The following is a 21,989-nucleotide window of genomic DNA, read 5'->3' as shown; positions in this document are numbered from 1 at the left end:
TAAGACATTGAGGACATCACATCGGGGGTCAGGACTCTAGCGCCAGAAGAAGAATCAGCAGCTGAAGGGACTTCAGGGACATAACCATTGTTATGGTCATTCTAGGAGGATCAAGAGTGTCAAGTCTGAGGTTTTGTTTTGCTGCCTGCCTGCTAGACAACTGGGGCTGATTTTCATGTACTGTGTAGAGTTTGTGGATTGTATTGAGCTGCTGGGGACAAGTTGGTAGAGGTAAGTGTTTTTTTTATAAATGTAGCTGTGACCAGGGCATTCAGAAATAATTCAGTAGCTGTATTGTTTTGCAGATATTTAAATTAATTGTTTTTTAAAGAAGATTGCCTGCATACAACATGCATTATATAATTTGAGGGGTTAAACAAAGTTTTTTTTAACTGTTTCCACTAAAAGTTTTTTGTCACTCTTTCCATTAGAAGTCCAGAGCAAGAGTGAGCAAAAAGAAAAGTGAATACATTGAAATATTAACTGATTGTGTTATGTATATAATCATTACAGCCTAGGTATCTCTGTAGTTAAAGCTTACTGATGACACTGGACATCAAACGTTGCTTGGTCATATTTGTTTTAAGAATTCTAAAACCATGCTGAATACAGGGTAATTGGAGATTTTGTTTTAAAGCTGATGCAATATTTGACCTCTTTTAGTGATGCTAAAAATATTTAATATTATTTGTACTATTTATATGTATTCTAATACTGGTCATATTTCTGTAAATATCTCTAAAACCAAGTGACGTTGATATAACTACTTAGCCTCATATGAAACCTCGCAGGTGTATGAAGAAAATGCTGCTGGCAGTATGTGCTGCTTGGATGGTTACTGAGATCATAAGCTGCGTTTATTTTGACTTATAAAGTCTAGTTTAAGACCAGGAATAAAATGTATGCAACCTTTGCAAAGATTATTTTGTGTTGAATAGTTTTCCATTCCATTTACAGTTTTCAAGCAACACATACGGTTCTAGAGATGAATATTTGTTTTGAACTGAGATTACAACTTTATTGTTTTCAAGGCATAGGCTAAATATTATAAGACCAATATTTAGTGTCTCTATTTTTGTGCTGTTTGTCCCCCTAGTATGTCTCTGACAGTAATCGTCAACACAGATCATGTTCTAGCAACTTTCTCAGACAACCCTTTCTTCCTACCACCCAACACTACAACCTGTGAGAGATGAACTTATCTAGCCAAACTGGAGGTAAAGCTCTCTCCAACCAAGACTGAACTTGACAGTCATGAGGAGAAGGTAAATATTTGCACCATACCACACTCATCACATAGTCTCACTAAATCTACACCACCAAAATCCGCACATAGTAACACAAAAACATTCGTGGAGGCTCTCAATTATAATCTGTCTAAGCAACAGAGACCTCCAAAGCAGATACGCCAGCAACCTCCATCCCCCAACACAACCCAAATGACACATAGGCCACAGACTCAGTGTGCCACTCAACCACAGCCAATAAGGCAAAACAACGTACCCAACACACTAGTCATAGGTGACTACAGTCAGGCACACTGATGTCCCAATCACCAGGCTAAACAAGGAGAAGGTTACTGTCAGCTGCCTGTCGGGTGCCAGGATCCGCCACATAACCCACGCACTCGGGTCACTCCACAAGTACAAATATAACTCTGTCATTGGCCATGTTGGTGTGAATGACCAGAGACGTACCTCCCTGGACTACATGAAAAGAGGCATGGAAGAGCTCTCCGATCTTGTAACCCAGGCAGGTATGACCCTAGCCCTGAGTAGCATCCTGCCATCGCCCAGAATTAAACCGCAGTACAAGGACAAAATGATTAACTTCAACAATTGGCTAAGCTTCTGGTGTCATTCTAAGGGGATCCATTATCTGTCTGCTTGGGATGACATGGCCGACAAACCATGATGCTTTGCCACAGATGGCCTGCACCTGTCGCCTCTGGGAACTCCGGATACTGGCTAAGGCTCTTGCTGCCCCCTATAGTGCCTTTTTTAGGTAAAGTTCAAATAACAAATTCACCACCATAACAGGAACAGTCAAGCAAAAACTGAGGGTAATGCTACTCAATGCTAGAAGTCTAAATCTCAAAATGCAGTCACTCTAGGCACTCCTTAAAATGGAGAACATCGATATCTGTGCAGTGACTGAGACCTGGTTCAAGGCTCCAGAGAGCAACCCTGCACTACCAGGCTATAACTCATACCACACTTTTCGGCCATGTAACCTGGACCGAAACACCAAAGGCGGAGGTGTGTCCATATTCATTAAGGATATCCACACCTCCAGGCTAGTTGCTCAGCACAATGCATCCGAGTTTATCCAAGTGCAACTAACTCTTGGCAAAACTGCAATCCAAATTGTAGCTTGCTACAGTTCCCTCACCATGCCCCAGGATTCCCACTCCTCTTTTCTTGATGTACTGGAAAACATTAGGGTTCAACCAAACACCCTAATAATGGGCGACTTCAACTACCCCACCATTAACTGGGAAAACTACTTGTCTACCAACTCCTTAGCTCAACTCTTTCTGGAATTCATAAACTCCAATGCCCTGGATCAACTTATCCACACCCCCATCAGGGGCAACAATATCCTAGACCTAGTCATTACCAACATGAGTGACCAGTGTTCCACACCTCGAGTCAACTCCTCGTTGGTACAATCCGACCATAAGCTAATCACCCTTGATATCCACATCCCACCCCCACCCCCATTAAGTAAAAAATTTCTCTAAAGCCAACTTCATGCTTCTTAAGACAGAAGTGGTGAACTTCATGACACCCATGCAGGTGGACAATACAGTTACAACTGCTGAATCCTACACAAATGCACTATATAAGCACTTACACGAGTGCATGGATCATGCTATCACAAACAGAACCAAGACGCTATCCTCCATAAAAAGGAAGCCAATCTGGTGGTCCCCTGCCATAAACAAACTGTACAACAGAAGGAAGAAACTGTTGCCAAAGAGAGTAAAATCCCATGAGTGGAGGAGCTCTCTGGTCAGCCTCATTAAGAAGCTGAGATCCCTTATAAGATCCGCAAAAGCTAGCGACGAAAACAAAATCGCCACTAATTCCAAGGACAATCACAAAGCATTCTATAGCTATGTCAAGAATCTCGATGGCAACACCCAGATCTGCTCCGAGTTACAGCACAAAGGCATGAAAATTACAGAACCAACTGATATTGCCAACATCCTGGCAGATAGGTTCAGTGCTAACTTTACCCCCCCCCCTCACCCACTAAAGGGCCGATATCTATACAGGAAGAATGCAGAGTCCCTGTAATCACAACTACGTAGGTAAAAGCTGCTCTCTCTAAAGCCAAAAACACAGCATCCATTGGACTGGACAACATCCCAGGCTGTGTTTTACACGAACTTCAGAATGAACTGGCTCTCCACTTAAGCACCATGTTCAATAATAGCCTTGCAGGAGGCTTTGTGCCCACTAAATGGCGCACAGCAAGTTATCCCACTCCACAAAGGGGGAGCCACCACTGATCCTGGGAACTATCCACCTATTGGCCTGACGAGCCTGGTCTGCAAGGCCATGGAACGTATCATCACAGAACTCATAAACAAAAACATTGGTAACCTTCAAACTCTGGATCCCACCCAGTTCAGGATTGTGAAAGGCAGATCATGCCTCCTGAACCTGATCGACTTCTTTGAGGCAGTCACCAAAGCCGTAGATGAGGGTAAGGTGGTTGACACAACCTATCTTGACCTTGTCAAGGCTTTCGAAACCATCCCCCATTCTGGAATTACAGCTAAATTCACTAAACTTGGTATAAATCCCTACGTCACAAGATGGGTTGCCAGCTGGCTCACTGACAGAACCCACACTGTAAAAGTTGCAGACTCTAAATCTGACCTCAAAGCAGTGACAAGTGGAGTACCACAGGGTTCCATCCTGGGACCTCTCCTGTTTGATATCTACTTCTCTGAAGTACAGGCTAACACAGAAGGCCTCTGGCTAACAAAGTTCGCAGATGACTGCAAACTAGGAGCCACAGTTAAGTCCCCAAATGATGTGGACATCCTACAGAAGGTCCACGCTGAGACAGATGCCTGGTGTCAGAGCCATGGCCCCAAGCTCAATGCCAAAAAGTGCAGTGTCATCCCCTTTGGTAAAAACTCTGTACCCATGAACTACCACATAGGTAGCAATCTACTTAACACTGAATGCGTGATAAGAGACCCTGGGACCCAGGTGGACAGTAGTCTCCCCTTTGATAGTCACATCGCCACAGTAGTCAGGAAGTCCTTCTATGTGACACACCTCATCATAAAAGGGTTCTCATCCAGGAAAAAAGAGGTCATTGTTCCCTCTACTCGACACTCTTAGATCCATTATAGAGTACAACGCCCCTTTTGGAATGTACCTCACAAGACATCTGCAGCAGCTGGAAAAGCGACAGAAGTACCTCACAAAGAGGATTACTGGCCTCAAACAAATGCCCTACACGGACCACCTCAAAAAACTCCAGCTTTACTCCGTAGCATATCGCCTACTCCGAGGTGGTCCCTGCCTAACACATAAAGCTATGTCAAACCCAGAGCTGTTGGACATGCTACACCTAAAGAAATCCCAATCCCTCCGAGCTACACGCTCTAGGGACCTAAACCTTGTCACCACAATAAAAAGAACATGCTGGAGGGATAGATTCCTGTCCCAGAGACTTCCCATACTCTGGAACAGGCTACCCATCTATGTCAAGCAAAGTTCTTCATAAGCACTCTTCAAGAAAAATCTTGATGAGTGGATGGGAAATAGGAAATACACCCCAGGGATCACTTCTGTGTCTCTGCTCGACAGTGGCACAGGAAAATAACTTTCTTGGGTGGTGTAAGCCAGGGAACCTTGTTGGCTAGGCTTATGTAGGCCCTTGGGCCGATAGCCTAGTACCTACCTATGAACCTATAAGAGCAATATTTAATGTCTTTTTGTTGTGCTGCTTACATTATTGTTGGGTTTTGTCCAGATTTCTTTCACTAAAAGGTCAAGAGGTATGTGGATGGATGTCAAAAGTGAGCATCTTTGTAGTAATGGGATGCTTTAAAGTATCGAGTTTTGTTTTTTAGTAGAACTTTAGTTGTTGTGTCTTTCGTCTTTTCCTGATTAGGGGTCGCCACAGCAGAACTCCGGTCTGCTAATGATTGGCAGTGAATATTTACGTGCTGAGTTGCCGGCCCTGACGCACAACCTTCAACGAAGGTAAGCCCATTCACGCACGTCTCCACACAGAAGACGCTCTAGCTGAGAATCGAACAGGACAACGTCTTACTGTGAGGCGAAAACGCTACCGCTGCACCACCACCGCAGCTTTTTAGTGTAACTTTAGTGTCTTTTCATAATGGCAAGATGCTGAACTTCTCAAGGAAAATACTGAAGTGACAGTATTGTGCTGCTGGTTGACATGTTAGAAAATAGGCAATTTTTCTAATTAAGTTCTAATTGTTTAATGTTAACTTCTAATTCAGAAACATTTTTATTTTGAATTCTCTTGTCAATGCCTCAGGTTTATAGCAGTATTTTTGTCAAGTCTGGTTTTGTCCTTCACTCTGCTCTGCTTTCTTTACTCAGTGACATTTTTTTCAGTAGTATTTCCCAACTGGAAACTAAGCACATTCATGCCAGTATCACTACAGCCTTTGTGTACTTTGGATCAGATTTTTTGCCATTAGCGTGCTATTTGGCACTTAAGATAGGGACCCTAGCTTAAAATCCAAATGGCATGCTAATGGCAAAATATCGGTTTCAAAGTACACAATACTGTAGAGATACTGGCAAGAATGTGAGGGTTTACAAATGTTGGGATATGTATGTGTGCTTCTGCCTAGTGTGTTTTTATTTTCACGGTTAAAGATATGAGATCTTGCATTCTTTTGGTCTTAACTGTTCCAAGACATGATGTCTTAAATGACACATTCTTGTCAAAGTACAGGGTCCTGTTTTTAAGTACCCTTTTAGGCACCTTTGCCAGGCCTAGACCTGTGTAAGGACAGGGGTAGAACACATCTAAAGTGGTGAATGTGAAAAGCAAGTCTCTACCATGATCCATGGCACTGGCACGTTTTGCTCTGTGTGAAAATAGGGTGTTCCACATTTTGACCATTTGTCACACATTGTTAAGGTCTGTGTTCCACGCTGGCCTCTTAAGAGGTTGAGACCTATGGGGGGGGAAGAGACATACTGAAGAAGATCCGACCTCCCATCGAGTACAAGTGGAGGTACAAATTCTGACAGATCACAGGGCTGTGTGGGCTAAGGAAGGATGGCTGCCCAAGGATGTGGAAAGGGTGCTTTCTCACAGAAAAAAAAAATAACTGCATGCCCAACCTACCAAGTAGCATGCAGGTTAGGGATTATAATATTTCCTCTGCAAGCTATAATATGAGGTCTCCTTAACTTGTTCCACCCTACTTTGAGCTATGTGGCAGTAGGAACTCAAAGAACCTACCTACAGGGAGTTAGTGGCCTCTTTGCAAGTAGGGCTCACTTGAAGGTAAGATCCCTCCCCAACAGATCGCTCCCCAATGCAGTGATCTAGCTCAATATTGGGGTGCCACTGTAGGACTAGAACCACTGAGGATGGGAATACAGGGGAGATCATCACAAGAGAGCTTGAAGTCAGGAGTGGAGCAAACAGTTGAAATGTGTGAAGTTATGGAAAAAAGCTACAGTGCAACAAAGATATGATCTATTGATGTATGGGGCAATGCATGTGCCTGTGTCACCAGTTACCAGAGGTCGAACAGTATCTTGGATGCCAGTGAGGCAGCCATGAAAGAAGAAAGAGGAGGCTTTGCTTGTCTGCCTCTTCTAGTGGCCCAAGGTTCATTCTACTTTAAATCTCTGTTGGACAGCAGCAATTTAGTGCAACAACCACAACCTCATAACAGATATTTCACTTGAAGGTTTCCACAAATGAGCAATGTCCCACAAAGCCCACTGCAGATCCCCCTCCCCATGCCCCCATGAAATGGACTAGGTATGTTTGAAATAAAATGTCCTTCCACACCTATGAAGCTGTGATTTCTCTCTTCTGGAAAGTGGTCAGATGTATAGATGGAAACCAGGTACCAAAACGTATAAAAAAGGTACAAGGCCTGTATCAAAACCCCTTAGTGACAGAACACTATATCAGCATATATTTTCAGAATGAAACGGAAAAATGACACAGACCCTTTCACCATCTCATAGGGAAGCATTTACAAACGAAAGCTGTTCAGCCACAATTAATCAGCGAGAAGCAGCAATACCACAGATGGTACTCCACAAACAAAGAGCAGCAGATCCTTACAAATATGCACAGTCAGAAGATGTTCTGTACTGAAATGCATGGGAGATGCAGAAAAGGATTTTATTTAGGAAAGAAAGGTACATGCAACTAAAAGTACAAAGGTCACATAGTGACATCATATTACCTGAAAACTAGGTAGAATAAGGTAAGGCATCCCCCAAAGGCTGTGTGAGTATATGGTAAATGTGTTGGCCCCAAACTATCTTTTTGAGGTCTGTAGACATACCAGTTTTTTTTACACTGCCAAACATATAACAGGGATCCAAACAGATCTGAGCTCTATTCGTTAGATGCTGTTATAATTCCCAGCCATCATACACAGACAAATGCAGAGACCTGCTGTTTATATTTCCACAAATACAACAAGCAGTAAACTAACATACTAGTCAGTACTCTGGTTACAGAGGGGTCTTAAATATTTGCTACATCACTGAAAAAAACAGGAATATTTTTTTAGCAAGCATTCAGAAGTTTTGAATGTGGAGTCAGCATCCCAGCACTACCCTATTTCTCTCGGGAAAGCAGAACACTGGGTAAAAACTAAACATTACAGCAATTAAATAATTCATACCAAACCTCATTTCATTATCTGAAGCACAATTTTACATGCAGCACTTTTAATCTCCTTCATCATCCTCTTTTTTGAATTTGATAAAAAACATCCCACTCCCTTTAGAAGCAAACACCTGATATATTTATATGCAATGAGCTGTGGTGCTCTAGAAAATGGAGTAATAACATGTTAATATAAAGCCACGAGGCAACATACTTTAAGTTTGGTGCTTTTTGCAATCATACATTAATCCCCCTTCGCCTGAACAGCAGGTCTATAAAGGAAGGATTGATTTCCTTAATGATGAAATCCCAGCACTATGGCTTTATTTTTCACTGCTCAGAACTGTTAAGAACCCTGCTGTTATTATGAAAATTTTCCCAGCAAAGGAGCTACAGCACATTACCGACGCACCAATTCATCATAACGTACCTTGCTGCAGCTCATCAACAAGTCTGAATGATGAAAAGATCCAATATTGTCCTGACACTACTTCATGCGCATTCTCAATCACACATTATTACAGCATCCATATTAATTTCCACTGACACACGTCCTAGGCCTGTTCAAATTAGGCAAACCAACGAGGGGGAGTTGATGAAATACCAGCAGAGGCACAGCTCATTGCATTCCAATTTGCATGCAAATGGTTTATCAAGAAAATGCTATTCCCGGGAACCTGCAAGCGAAAAACAACACTCATCTACACTTCAGGGCCACTATACAAGGTTTAATGAATCGCAGTAAAGGAGAAGCTACAAACCTACGAGTGGATCTATTTCCACTGGCAGCTCATAGGACTGGTCTGGAACAGTAGCTTGATGGCCTGAAAGTCAATCAAAAACAGAAAGAAGATTAACATCACATATAGCTACATTCTGGGGTGTTCATCTCTGGCTATCTAATGGCTGTTTAAAATACAATTTGCAATATAAACAAAATCTTAACACAAAACATTATGATTCACACAGCTTTTGACGAAAAAAACAACTGATTCTAGTTCCAAGCATTAAGTGCTATTTTCCTGTGTGTGTGTGTGTGTGTGTGTGTGTGTGTGTGTGTGTGTGTGTGTATCTTGCTGTACAGTGGGGAAGAATTACAATTCCCACTTAGAATATCACGCTACACTAAATGAAATGAAAACCAGCACTAATAGCACAGAACCCAGGAGGAAATCATCTCCTCAGTAAAATAAACATTACTACATTACTATAATTACTGCAGGGAAGGAAAGGTTATGGTCTATGCCATTTTAAAATGCTATAATGCCGAAAAACACGTGCCACATAAACTTAACAGTCTACCACTGTTACTGTTTTTCTTTTCAGATACCAAAGTTGCACTGTGTATCACTGCCAAAAAAGGTTCCCATAAATGCAAGAGACCATCTTTTATACATTATTGTCTTCTACCTACAGTTTTTTTTGGTTTTTTTTTTTGGGGGGGGGGTGATTTTGCAGGCAAAATTTGAATTACAAGAAGAATTTTTGCACAAGTTTGCAGTTAACATTTTTTTATTTGATCAAATCAGCTCTGCAAATGCTAGACATACAAACCTGAAGCAGACTATTTAAGCTGTCTACCATATCTGAGAACAAAATGTAACAACCTGACAAAGCTGCTGAAAAGCATACATGGAGTCTTGACCATTGTTCTGAAATCAATTCTAGTTTAAAAAAAAAAAAAGTTCTACCTGTTTTTTTAACAAAGCATAATATCAGTGACACTGATTTTCAGTTTTAAAAATATGAAATTCCATTTTCAGATGATGAAATCCAGGAAATATATCCATAATTTTTAAATGCGATTTCCGGTCATTGTGGTGATTTTATTATAATTTTCTTCTGAATCAAGATACATAGAACATTAAAACAGACTCTAGGCAAACAACGCTCAATAATGCAAGCGTACAATATTATAAATAATAATAAAGTGCAGAAACATATCTTGTGGTGAGAATGAGTTTTCTGGCCAAAAATGCTAAATTCTGTGAAAATCCTGTTTTTCAATTCTCAGACAGCCCATATTCAGGATTTAATAATATTTGTCCTGGAAAGAATGAAAATCAGGGTCCCTGCATATAACTGACACACTAAGGTAGTATTATCTGCTTTTTGACTCGTACTGCAGTGATATCTCAGCTTTGTGTTGACAGTTCACTCCACCAAACAAAATATTTTTTTATTTCCCAGCTTGTGCCTCTTTGGCTTGTTCATAGTAGCTTAGAGGTGGGATATACCCAGAGAAAGCTGCCCACACTGAAAACTCTTATTCTGTTAAAAGCAAAGGGCCCTATGTCATTGCAGACTTTTTCTTACTCTCTTTCTGAATCATATAACAAAAAACAAATATGTGTGTGTGTGTGTGTGTGTGTGTGTGTGCATGCAAAAGGTGATGATGTACTCTTACTTCTGCAATAATGTTGGCAATCTAGCTGTGAGAAAATACACGAATGCTTGGAAAAAGCATGGAAAATTCCATATGACTATCGGGAAAAGCAGGCAAGTTGATCTTTCAAAGGGGTTATTCTGCAGTGAGAGAGTTCTGAGGTCAACATCAGCAGTGTAAGCTTAGAAAAGGGCAAGTCTAGGAAAGCACAAACAATACTACCCCCTTGGAAGGTCTCAGTCTTTTATGTCAAGCAGTCTCTATTAAGGAAGATGGCAGCAATTGCTAAAAAAAGACCTGGAAAGCTCAAACTGGAATTGAAGACCTGAAGTCCAGCTGACATGCTATAAACAGAAAAAGAAAGGTTTATCTGCAGCCAAGGTGTACATGTCTGGAGTCATGAATGAAACCCAAATAACCCAGGTTTAAGCAAAAGGCTAAGGTACCAAAGAAAACAGCCTGGTCAGACTGCCTACAATGGAGGATATATATTCATGTTTAATCCTCAAGTACAAACTAAGAATGATATATTCACAAAAACAAAAGGGAAAAAAGGTGGCATAACAGTGAGTGCTCACCTTACAAACACAAGGTGCAAGGCTTGATTCGCACATGGGATAACTGGCTAGACTTAAAATAGCTTACAAAGACAGCTATCCTAGTACTAATCCATGACCCTATGGACAAAAGCTGAGGCATAAGACACATGGGAACAGCTACCTGGACAGGTGCGTAGTAGACTATCACTGGAACAAGCACACCATTGTGAAGCCCAACACTGCAAACACGGCCTACCTTTGTCCTAGGTTACACACAGGGGAGGGATATTCCCAGAATCCCAACCTCTTCTTGACATCTACAAAAGCTGCTGCAACTTTTCTTAGGTCAAAGGAATATAATATATACAAGTATATGAGGAAATAGAAGTTGTAGCAGGATACCACTAAAAGGAGTGTGTGGAGTTAAACATTTGTTTTAAAAAAGTTTTAAGAAAAACAATGTGAAATAAATTCTAAAAATGGAATTAAATTGGAAAGAAAAAAGTACTGCTTTAATAATTCATTACATCATTTTGAAAGCTTTTTTCAGCTTTACTATCTTGCTCTTTGAGTAAAAAGATTACACCACATATAGTCTATGGTGAACACACCAGTGAATGCACTTACCGCTGAGACTATGCCACTTGTTAACAGCAAAGAGCCTGTTTGCGGTTACTGTGATGATGGAAGGCACTGCCAGTCCAGGCTGGGTATTTGCAGCAATGTGGGTGACAGGTGAGTTGGAAGGAAACTTCAGCACCATGATGACATCTTGCTGGGCCTGCTCTGTGAACATCAGCGGAGTCTGCAGGAGGAGATACTGTTGAGTGGACAGTGATACAAATGGAAAAAGGGAGGAAGTGAAAGGAAGAAGAGGAGGTGTAAGAGAAAAGATAGGAGAGGAGAGGTGAAAAAAGAGAGGAAAACAGAAGAAGAGAGCAAATTATATGTAAGCTGACAGAAATTCTAACAGTAAAGGAAGTATCACGCATACCTCTCAAACCTGTTACAAATGTAAATAAGCATTCACTATGGAGAAAAACACTTAAGAAGCAGTAAGAACAAGTGGGTAATGTAAAAAAAAAAATGAAATTGCAATAACATTTGAAATGGAAACTGGTGAAGTGCCAAAAAAAATTAACTTAAATAGAGGTCTGAGAGGTATGAGAACACCGAAGTTAAGCTCAAAGCTGTATAGTAAAGCTACGATGATCAACACACAACTCCCTCTGTCACAGAAAAAGCTCATTTAAAGCATAGTAGGTAAAAGGTCAAATGTATAAAAAGTTCATACACAAAATGCAAGATGAAAATAAGCAGGTACATTCTGTACTTCTTCTGAAAATAAAATAATTCAGCACAAAATCAATTAAAAAATGGATACTTAAAATACATTGATCAACACAGCAAGTAAACAGTTTATCCCAGGCCAAACATTTTTAAAATCTAGAAGTGCAATTTTACATGCACATTTATGGTAATAAGTTAGAAAAAGCACAGATCGGTTCGCACCATGAATTCTATGACATGATCTTAGCCTGCATAGTCTATGCCATTCATCTACATTTTACAGCAGATATGGCACTGGCACAATTTTGCAGTACGCAAAGACCTATGGCTCAAAGGAAGTCTACCACCGGACAACCTCTGCTCTCCAAGTATCGAATACAGATGTAGATGGGAAGGGAAACCATTACAGTTTAAAACTCCATCGTTAATACAGTAATTGTAAGGCACAGATAAAAATAACATTTTTGCTTTCAGAATTCTAAGTCATAACATTAGGCAAGCATACATGTGGAAAACATTTTAATTCTTTGCTTCACAAGGTGAATAAATACTTCCTTAAAACATATATGATGAGAAAATAAATGGAAGCAGCTAAGAAAAGCATACTTAACGATAATTTTAACTTATACTTTAATATGGGACATGCATGATCTCAGACATTCTACACAGCCCACATTCTTGTAAACTTAAATGGCACACATTCAAAAACTACTAAGGAAATTGAGGGGTAATAACCACGCTGCGCTCAAAACTCCTGTCTATAGTTTGTGAACAAAGGTGTAAATTAAAGGTAGCTAATAAGCTAGCCTGACACCCTTCTGAGCGAGTGGCTAAAAGCCAATCAATATTTTGAGTTAATTCTCCCTAGATGCTCATTCAATTAAAAGTGTCAGTAATGCCTCATCTGACATGTTTGCAATTAAAGCCCACTATCTGATGGTGTAAAAACACAGAGGGATGAGAAACATCAACACCAACACACTCAAACAAACAGGCACTGCTCATATGTCTACTAATTACCACACCTGGTGTAAATTACAACCCACATACTTCTCGCAGCATGACACTGCTTTCCTCTTAGCTACATTCTCCATCATGTTTAATCTTGATTTACCTTTATTTAACTGCAAACTGATGCTAAACATGAAGGGGAAAAAACAGAAGTTAGCTGCCCTTTTCTTATGACTGTTGCAAATCTAGGGTGAACTAGCAAAATTATGAAGCTGCCCCCTTTCATTTTCGATTTTCAGTGCTGTTGCAGGAGTGTAACCAGGTGCCAAAACATAATGCAACTCCTTTCAGTTTATAAATGCTTATTGCAAAGGACATGATATTCTTTAAACCTATTTTACAGCAGATTACACAATCAACAGATGCTATATATAAAAATTTCCAAAAGTCTCGTGTGCAGAACCTAAGTGGCCATGTGTGAAAGTAGTTTCTTGATGAACAGTGCAATATCATCAAATAGTTTTTCTTCCTTTAAGAAGCATCAACTGTCTCCCAAATATAGATCATGTTAAATCACTCCATTACATACATAACTGTTTTGCAAATGTAAAAAAAGATGGTGAAAATGCAGCTGTTCATTTAGCACTGACAAAAGAATGACTTCCAGCTTGCAAATTGCTTTGTGACATCATCATACTTGCAAAGCGGCTTTATTTGCTTGTGCCTAGTTCATTAAGGGCTGCCAACATTCTCATCAGTGTTGTTTAGAAAAATAATATGGCATGATCATGGAATTCTCATTTGTAAACATACAAACTGAGAATACTTTGTCTTTATTTGGTAATCGAGTACTTGCACACACAAAAATGGATCCTTTACAGTTAATGGCTAAGGACTGACGTTGAAGTTAATGCAAAAAGAACGACCACGTTCGGAGGTGGTATACTGAATACCAGACACTTTAACAAAACCCACCAGTTAAAACACAATCCACCAGTTCTGAAGAAATTCCTGTTTCAGGAACAGAAGCACTAAACTGGTCGATTGTGTCAAGTGAAGTGTCCAGTATTCAGTATACTGCCTCAGAATGCAGTCGTTCTTTTTGTTTTGCAAGTTCTTTTCCATGTGGTTGCTAGGTTTTTGTTGAATTTAATGCAACAAGCTATAAACAGGATGCATCCTAATCATATGGGTTTGAATCCCATTCACATGCATTGCTACTTTGCCCAACTCTCTCAACCAGATTGCACCTCCTTAGATCAACTCCTGAAAGCATACTTCTGTAAATCTCACAAGAGTAATAAGTCACTATATAAATATATGCAATGGTTTCAAGAGATGGACATAAACAAAAGGGCAAGAAAGGAAAACCAGTTCACAGTTAAGGCAATGAAATAAGACAAAGGACTTGCAAAAAAAAAAAAACCCCATCACAACAAAATGTAAAATATAAAGAAAGACTTTGCTGCCCTAGTTGTTAGCAAAGATATTAATCATAAAGATGTCAGGTCAACAATGGCAAACACAGGTCATCTCTGAGTAAGTTTTGGCCCTATTACTCTTTATGGCACTAAAAAAAAAAAACAAATATAAAAATCACGTGGAGATAAAACATGCAGGTCAAAATTGCAGACAGACCAATGGTAGGGAAAAAAACTATTTTTCTCATTATAAAATTTTTAAAAACATCTATGGGTACAATGGAATCTGTCATTATGGTGTGACCTAATACCTTACTGTATATTCTAAAAACAGTGTTATAACACCTTTATTACCTAGAAATCAACTTAAAGATTACTTTTGACACCTTATTTTAGAGATACAAATTAAACCTATAGTTCCTTTGAGCTATTAAACCTTTATTAACCTCTGAGGTGTGTACACTAGTCACAGCAGTCACATTTACATGTGCTGTTCCCTCTGAAGTGTTAGTTGTATATCCTTATAAGTTTATGCAGCATATGTATTACATGCAGGTTTACAGATTTACACTGTCTCTGAAAATCAGTAAAGTATCATATATTTTTAATGCAATTCACCAACTCTGTTTTTGGTACTGGCCATAAATGGGTGTTAGGGAGTGTTTTCTCTGGTTGCCATCATCTGATCTCTATGCACAGACATCCTCTAAGTTAAAAAAAATACTGTGTCAAGTCAGTGCTTACTGTCTATATGTAGTATATTACTATCTTAATTCACGCTTCTCTAAATCATACTGTATTCTTTCTCATAATGTCATAATGATTTTCTTAATGTGCAGAGACTATGTGTTTTAGTGAATCTTCTGTACGAGGCTCCAATAAAATCAGGGATTTCCCTATTAGACGTTACTAATCAAAAATATGTAATCAAGTAGGCAACAACTAAATAAATAACTAATCTTGACAATCATGTTTCAGAACAGCACACTGCCCTAAGAAAGTTGTTTCATTTGAAACAGAAGCGATAATAAAATGGTAGTCCGAACAGTTTACATGGCTATAAAAACTAAAGGTTGTACTGCTCAAGGGGGAATCAGTTCAATTGGGAGCTAAGTTGCAGGGCAATCTGTGGCAGGAGAACATTTCAAATAAGCGACATCTGAACAAACATGATAGAATATGAATCAGCATATGCTTCTATACCAACATGAAGTCCTTTAACAAAGGAAAAAAAAAAAAATCTGGGAAATTTTGCCTCACCAACATTTCTGCAGTTAAGTTTTCTCCTGATACCACGGTATAAAGAAAAAATTATCAATTTCAACAATTGGCTACATTTCTGGTGTCAATCAAAGGGGATCCAGTGTCTGTACGCCTGGGATGACATGCTCGACAAGCCACGCTGCTTCGCTAGAGACGGCTTGCACTTGTCACCCTTAGGCTTTCGAATACTGGCCAAGGCTCTTGCCACCCCCATATTGCCTTTTTTAAGCAATGCTCAAAAGACAAACCCACCACTGTAAATAGCACAAGTAACAAAAAACTGAGGGTAATGCTACTCAATGCCAGAAGTCTAAACCTCAAAATGCACGCACTCGAGGCACTCCTCAGTATGGAGAAAATCAATATATGTGCAGTAACAGAAACCTGGTTTAAGGCTTCAGAGAGCACCTCAGCACTACCAAGCTACAACTCATACCAAACATTTTGGCCACAGAACCCGGACCGAAATACAAAAGGCGGGGGCATATCTATTCGGCGGGGGCACATCTATTCATCAAGGGTACCCACACCTCCAGGTTACTGGCACAGCACGATGCTTCAGAGATCGTTCACATGCAACTAACAACGGGCAAAATTGCAATTCAAATTGTAGCCTACTACAGATCACCCAACATGTCCCAGGACCCCCATTCCGCGTTTCTGGAAACACTGGGAAACATAAAGGTCCTACCAAACACCCTGATATTGGGTGATTTCAATTACCCAGAAATTAACTGGGAGAACTACTTAAGTACTAACTCCCTTGCCCAACATTTCCTAGAATTTATAAACTCAAACACCCTGAATCAACTGGTCAACACTCCCACCAGAGGTGACAACATATTGGACCTGGACATCACCAACATGGGCGACCGGTGTTCCACACCAGAGGTCAACTCCTCGCTGGTTAGATCTGACCATAAACAAATCACTTTGGATATCCACATTCCGCCGCCACCCCCAGACAAGGAAACCACAGTGAAAAACTTTTCAACAGCAAACTTCACATTACTTAAGACCAAGGTGGAAAGTTTCAAAGTCCCCATGCTAAAGGATAACGCTGTCCAAGCTGCAAAATCCTTTACTAATGCATTCTATGGGCACCTACAAGAATGCATGGATCGTGCTATCCCAAGCAAAAACAAGACTCACTCCTCCAAGAAAACCAGTCTGGTGGACCCCTGCCATAAACAAGCTATACAATAGGAGGAGGAAACTAGTACAAAAAAAGTAAAATCCCAAGAAGGGAAGACATCCCTGATCAGTATCAGCAAGAAACTACGATCCCTCATAAAATCATCCAAGGCGAGCTTCAAAAGAAAAATTGCCAAGGACTCCAAAGATAACCACAAGGCATTCTTTAGCTATGTCAAGAATCTAAGTGGCAATGCTCAGATCTGCTTGGAATTAGTGCAGAATGGCACAAAATACACTGAACCAACCGATATCCCCAACATCCTGGCAGACAGGTTCAGTGCAAACTTCACCCCCCTCTCACCCCCAAAAGGGCCCATAACCATACCAGAGGAATGTAGAGCCCATGAAATCACAGACACTCAGGTTAAAACAACCCTCTCCAAAGCCAAAAACACAGCATCAATGGGACCGGACGGTGTCCCAGGCTGTGTCCTACACAAGCTCAAAGATGAACTAACCCCTCACCTAAACACACTTTTCAAACTCAGCCTCTCCACAGGCTATGTACCCATAAAATGGCGCACAACAATGGTTATTCCGCTCCACAAAGGTGAAGCTACAACAGATCCCGGGAACTATCACGGTCTGCAAGGCTATGGAGCGCATCATCATGGAACTCATTAACAGAGACACTGGGAACCTCCAAACACTGGACATTACCCAGTTTGGCTTTGTTAAGGGCAGATCATACCTCATAAACCTGGTGGACTTCTTTGAGACAGTTACCAAGGCTATAGATGAGGGAAAGGTGGTACACACACAGCCTACCTAGACCTCACAAAGGCCTTCTACACCATTCCCTGTTCTGGTATTACAGACAAGCTCACCAGCCTGAACATAAACCCCTATGTCACAAGATGGGTTGCAAATTGGCTCATGGATAGAACCCACATGGTGAGAGTTGCGGGAGCTAGGTCCATCTCTAAACCGGTTACAAGTGGCGTTCCCCAGGGCTCAGTCCTAGGACCCCTCCTGTTTGGCATATACTTCTCAGAGGTACAGGCAAGCACAGGAGGACTATGGCTGACCAAGTTCACAGACAACTGTAAACTAGGGGCTATAATTGACTCTCCAGCTGACACAGACATCCTCCAAAAGGGTCTCACTGAGACGGATACCTGGTGTCAAAATCATGGCCTCAAGCTAAATGCCAAAAAGTGCATAGTCATCCCCTTTGGAAAAAAAGTACCCACAAACTATCACATAGATGGTAGACCCCTAAATATGGAAAACGTAATAAGGGATCTGGGGACCCAAGTAGATAGTAATCTCTCCTTTGATAATCACATTGCCAAAGTGGTTAGAAAATCCTTCTATGTGGCTCACCTAATCACAAAAGGATTCGCCATCCAGATCAAAAGAGGTCATTGTGCCCCTCTACTCATCACTCATCAGACCCATCATAGAGTACAATGCCCCATTTGGGATGTACCTTACAAGACACCTGCAACAGCTGGAAAGACCACAGAAGTACCTCACCAAGAGGATCACTGGCCTCAAACAGATGCCCTATGCAGCTCAACTGAAGAAACTACAGCTGTATTCAGTTGCATACTGCCTACGCAGAGGTGATCTTTGCCTGAGATACAAGGTCATGTCCAACCAAGAATTGATGGACATGCTCCACCTAAAGAAAACCTTATCCCCTCGAGCCACACGCTCTAGTGATCTAAACCTCACCACAACAATAAATACGAGTGCTGGAAGGATAGATTCCTGTCCCAGAGACTTCCCGTGCTTTGGAACAAGATTCCAATCTACATTAGGCAGAGCTACTCGCTAACACTCTTCAAGAGAAACCTTGACGAGTGGATGGGAAACAGAAAGTTTAGCCCAGGGATCACTTCAGTGGCTCTGCTGGACAGAGGCACAGGGAACTAATCTAAGGGGGTGGCAAAAGCCAACACATTCTGGCTAGGCTTATAAATGCCTTCGGGCAGATAGCCTAGTATTTACCTATGAACCTTGCTCTATCAACATGCACCACTTAATGATGGCTGGACTAAGTAGCTGTGTGTGTCAGCCCCACTCCAACACTACTGGATAGGTCTACGGATGTAGGTGAAAGAAGTAAATTTCACAAACAAAGAGAATTTGTGGGAACAACACATGCAGAATAATGTTAAGGAGGAGGAGTTCAGTTTAAGGGAAGGCAGAAACTAGGTAATTTAAATAATGCAGGACTGAATGAAAACTGTTAAAGAAAACATATGTACACCACATGACAATAGCAATGGAAACTATTACTATGCTTTATTTTCCTTTCTATTAATGCGTGTAAAGTCATATTGCCATTTAAAATGTGCTGAATTAATAAAGATGTTTAAAAAAATCTACAGTGACAGGTGGCAAAGAAGAGGGGAAGAAGGAACCTCAAAAATGTCTGAGGGAGTGTCCAAAGATTTAGAATGGTGGAGGTTATGCAGTATAAACCTAAGACTTGAAAAGTAAGCAATATTGTACAAAAAACGTGTCAAGACATCTTACAGAAGAATTTAGATAATGGAAGCTGAAACATCCACCTCCAGTCTTTCATTTATTCTGGTCTTGCATTATAAAATATATAGCAGGAAAATAAAAGGTAATTCCTGCACAAAGATCAATGGGAACCAGACACATTCATGTTCATTTCCTAGGCAACCATAACATACACCATAGCAAGTAAGGCAATTAAAAATATATGGAGAAGTGCAGTACCTGACAAACATATGATCTGGCCAGTGGAAGATGGCTGCCCTACCTACTGTGTGTTCAGTTGTGTAGTTAGTCCCTATGCAACTGCCTAGGGTTATTCAATTTGTTACCTATGGCAAGCAATGCAAGCTACTCCTGGAATAACTTTTAGGTTTTACAGCAGCAGCAAAAAAAGTAAGGATGATTTTCTTCCAAGATTAGTTGGCCAACTCCAACCTTGCCATCTTAACTACAGCTTAGGGGAGGGGTTCAGTCCTGAAAAACAGAGGACAAAATATAAATATTAGCAAGGTGATACTCATTCATTCATGCTCTGATATCCTGCTTATCTTATTCAGAGTTATGGGAAAGCCACACCCTTTCCTGGCAAGGCAGAGAACTAATTGTGGACAAGACACCAGTCCAGTACGAGATACAGAGAGACTCCAATGAGCAGTGTAAGAAGCTTTCCAAGTTCAGTATGAGGAAGGCATGAGGAGAACTTGACAAAATCTCACGTGATGGATACAGGGAAACATGCACACTATATACACAATACATCCCAGCCAGCAGCAGTAACCAATGCCCTGAAACTTCTACAGCTACAAGAGCTCAAACAGATTTTGATGTGGTAGGTCCATTCAGTAATTCTCAACAAATAAAAGTATCACAGGACATGATACTAAATTGCAGATTACTCCTAATACAACTTTCAGTAAAATTCAAAGTAGCTTCTTCCTCTCTTTCGGCTGTTCCCATTAGGACTCACCACAGCAGACTGTCTGTTTCCATTTCTTCCTGTCCTTTGCATCTTGCTCTATCACACCAACCATCTGCATGTCCTCTCTCACCGCATTCATAAACCTGATCTTCCGCCTTCCTCTTTTCCTCTTACCTGGCAGCTCCATCCTTAGCAATCTTTTCCCAATATACCTAGCATCCCTCCTCAGCACATGTCCAAACTAATGCAATCTCACCTCTCTTTCTCTCCAAACCGTCCAACCTGAGCTGACCCTCTAATATACGGATTCCTAATCCCATCCATACTCGTCATACCCAGTGCAAATCTTAAGATCTTTAATTTCTGCCACATCCAGTCCGTACTCCTGCCTTTTTGTCAGTGCCACCATCTCCAACCCATATAACATAGCTGGTCTCGCTACCCTCTTGTAGACCTTCCCTTTCACTCTTACTGGTACCCGTCTGTCACATATCACTCCTGACACTCTTCTCCACCCATTCCACCCTACTTGTACTCTCTCTTCTTCACTTCTCTTCCACACTCACCATTACTCTGAACTGTTGATCCCAAGCACTTAAACTCATCCACCTTCGCCATCTGTAATCCCTGCATCCTCACCATTCCTCTATTCTCACTCTCATTCACACACATATATTCCTGTCTTAGTCCTGCTGACCTTCACTCCTCTCCTCTCTAGAGCATATCTCCACCTCTCCAGGGTCTCCTCATCCTGGTCCCTACTCTCATTACAGATCAAAATGTCATCTGCAAACATCATAGTCCACGGGGCCTCCTGTTTGATCTCATCTGTCAACCTGTCCATCACCATTGCAAACAAGAAAGGGCTCAAAGCTGATCCCTGATGTAATCCCACCTCCACCTTAAATGCATCTGTCAATCCCACCGCAGACCTCACCACTGTCACACTACCCTCGTCCATATCCTGCACCACTCTTACATATTTCTCTGCCACTCCCAACTTCCTCATGCAATACCACAACTTCTCTCTAGGCACCCTGTCATATGCTTTCTCTAAGTCCACAAAAACACAATGCAAATCCTTCTGACTTTCTCTATATTTCTCCATCAATACTCTCAGAGCAAATATCGAACCTGTAGTACTCTTTCCTGGCATGAAACCATACTGCTGATCACTAATCATCACCTCCCTTCTTAACCTAGCTTCCACTACTCTTTCCAATTACTTCAAGCTGTGACTGATCAATTTTATCCCTCTGTAGTTACTACATTTCTGCACATCACCCTTACTCTTAAAAACAAGACCAAAACACTTTCTCCACTCCTCAGGCATACTCTGACTTTCCAAGATTTCATTAAACAATCTGGTTAAAAACTCCACTCAATCATACAACCCTCGCAGGTACGGCAGGTGCACAGGCCCAAGTCAAACCATATTCCAAAAACAACGGCCAGCACACATGAGTGTGGATAATAACTACAAATTTAATTAGAAGTACACCATAAGGGTAAAGTCAAACACATCACCCCACAATTAATAGTTCAGACCAGTTTCGGCGTGAAAAGACTTCCTCAGTGTAAATTTAGACTGAGGAAGGCTTTTCAGTCTGAAACCGGTCTGAACTATTAATTGTGGAGTAATGCGTTTGACTTTACCCTTATGGCATACG

At 40.9% G+C, this 21,989-nt stretch overlaps 1 protein-coding gene across 1 annotated transcript in view; it reads right to left on the bottom strand.

Annotated features, from left to right (window-relative positions):
* Positions 1-21,989, bottom strand: part of LRBA (LPS responsive beige-like anchor protein) — a 4,045,850-nt gene that overhangs the window by 267,362 nt on the left and 3,756,499 nt on the right. Inside the window, exons 49-50 of the mRNA XM_044063433.1 lie at positions 11,431-11,623; positions 8,640-8,702 (exon numbers count right to left, since the gene is read on the bottom strand). Of these exons, the coding sequence (XP_043919368.1) occupies positions 8,640-8,702; positions 11,431-11,623 (256 nt within the window). The remainder of the gene's footprint in view (positions 1-8,639; positions 8,703-11,430; positions 11,624-21,989) is intronic.

The sequence above is a fragment of the Protopterus annectens genome, chromosome 2.part1 (assembly GCF_019279795.1).
Source record: "Protopterus annectens isolate FY-2018-M chromosome 2.part1, PAN1.0, whole genome shotgun sequence".
Classification (NCBI taxonomy): Eukaryota; Metazoa; Chordata; order Ceratodontiformes; family Protopteridae; genus Protopterus; species Protopterus annectens.
This window is presented reverse-complemented; position numbering and strand designations above follow the sequence as displayed.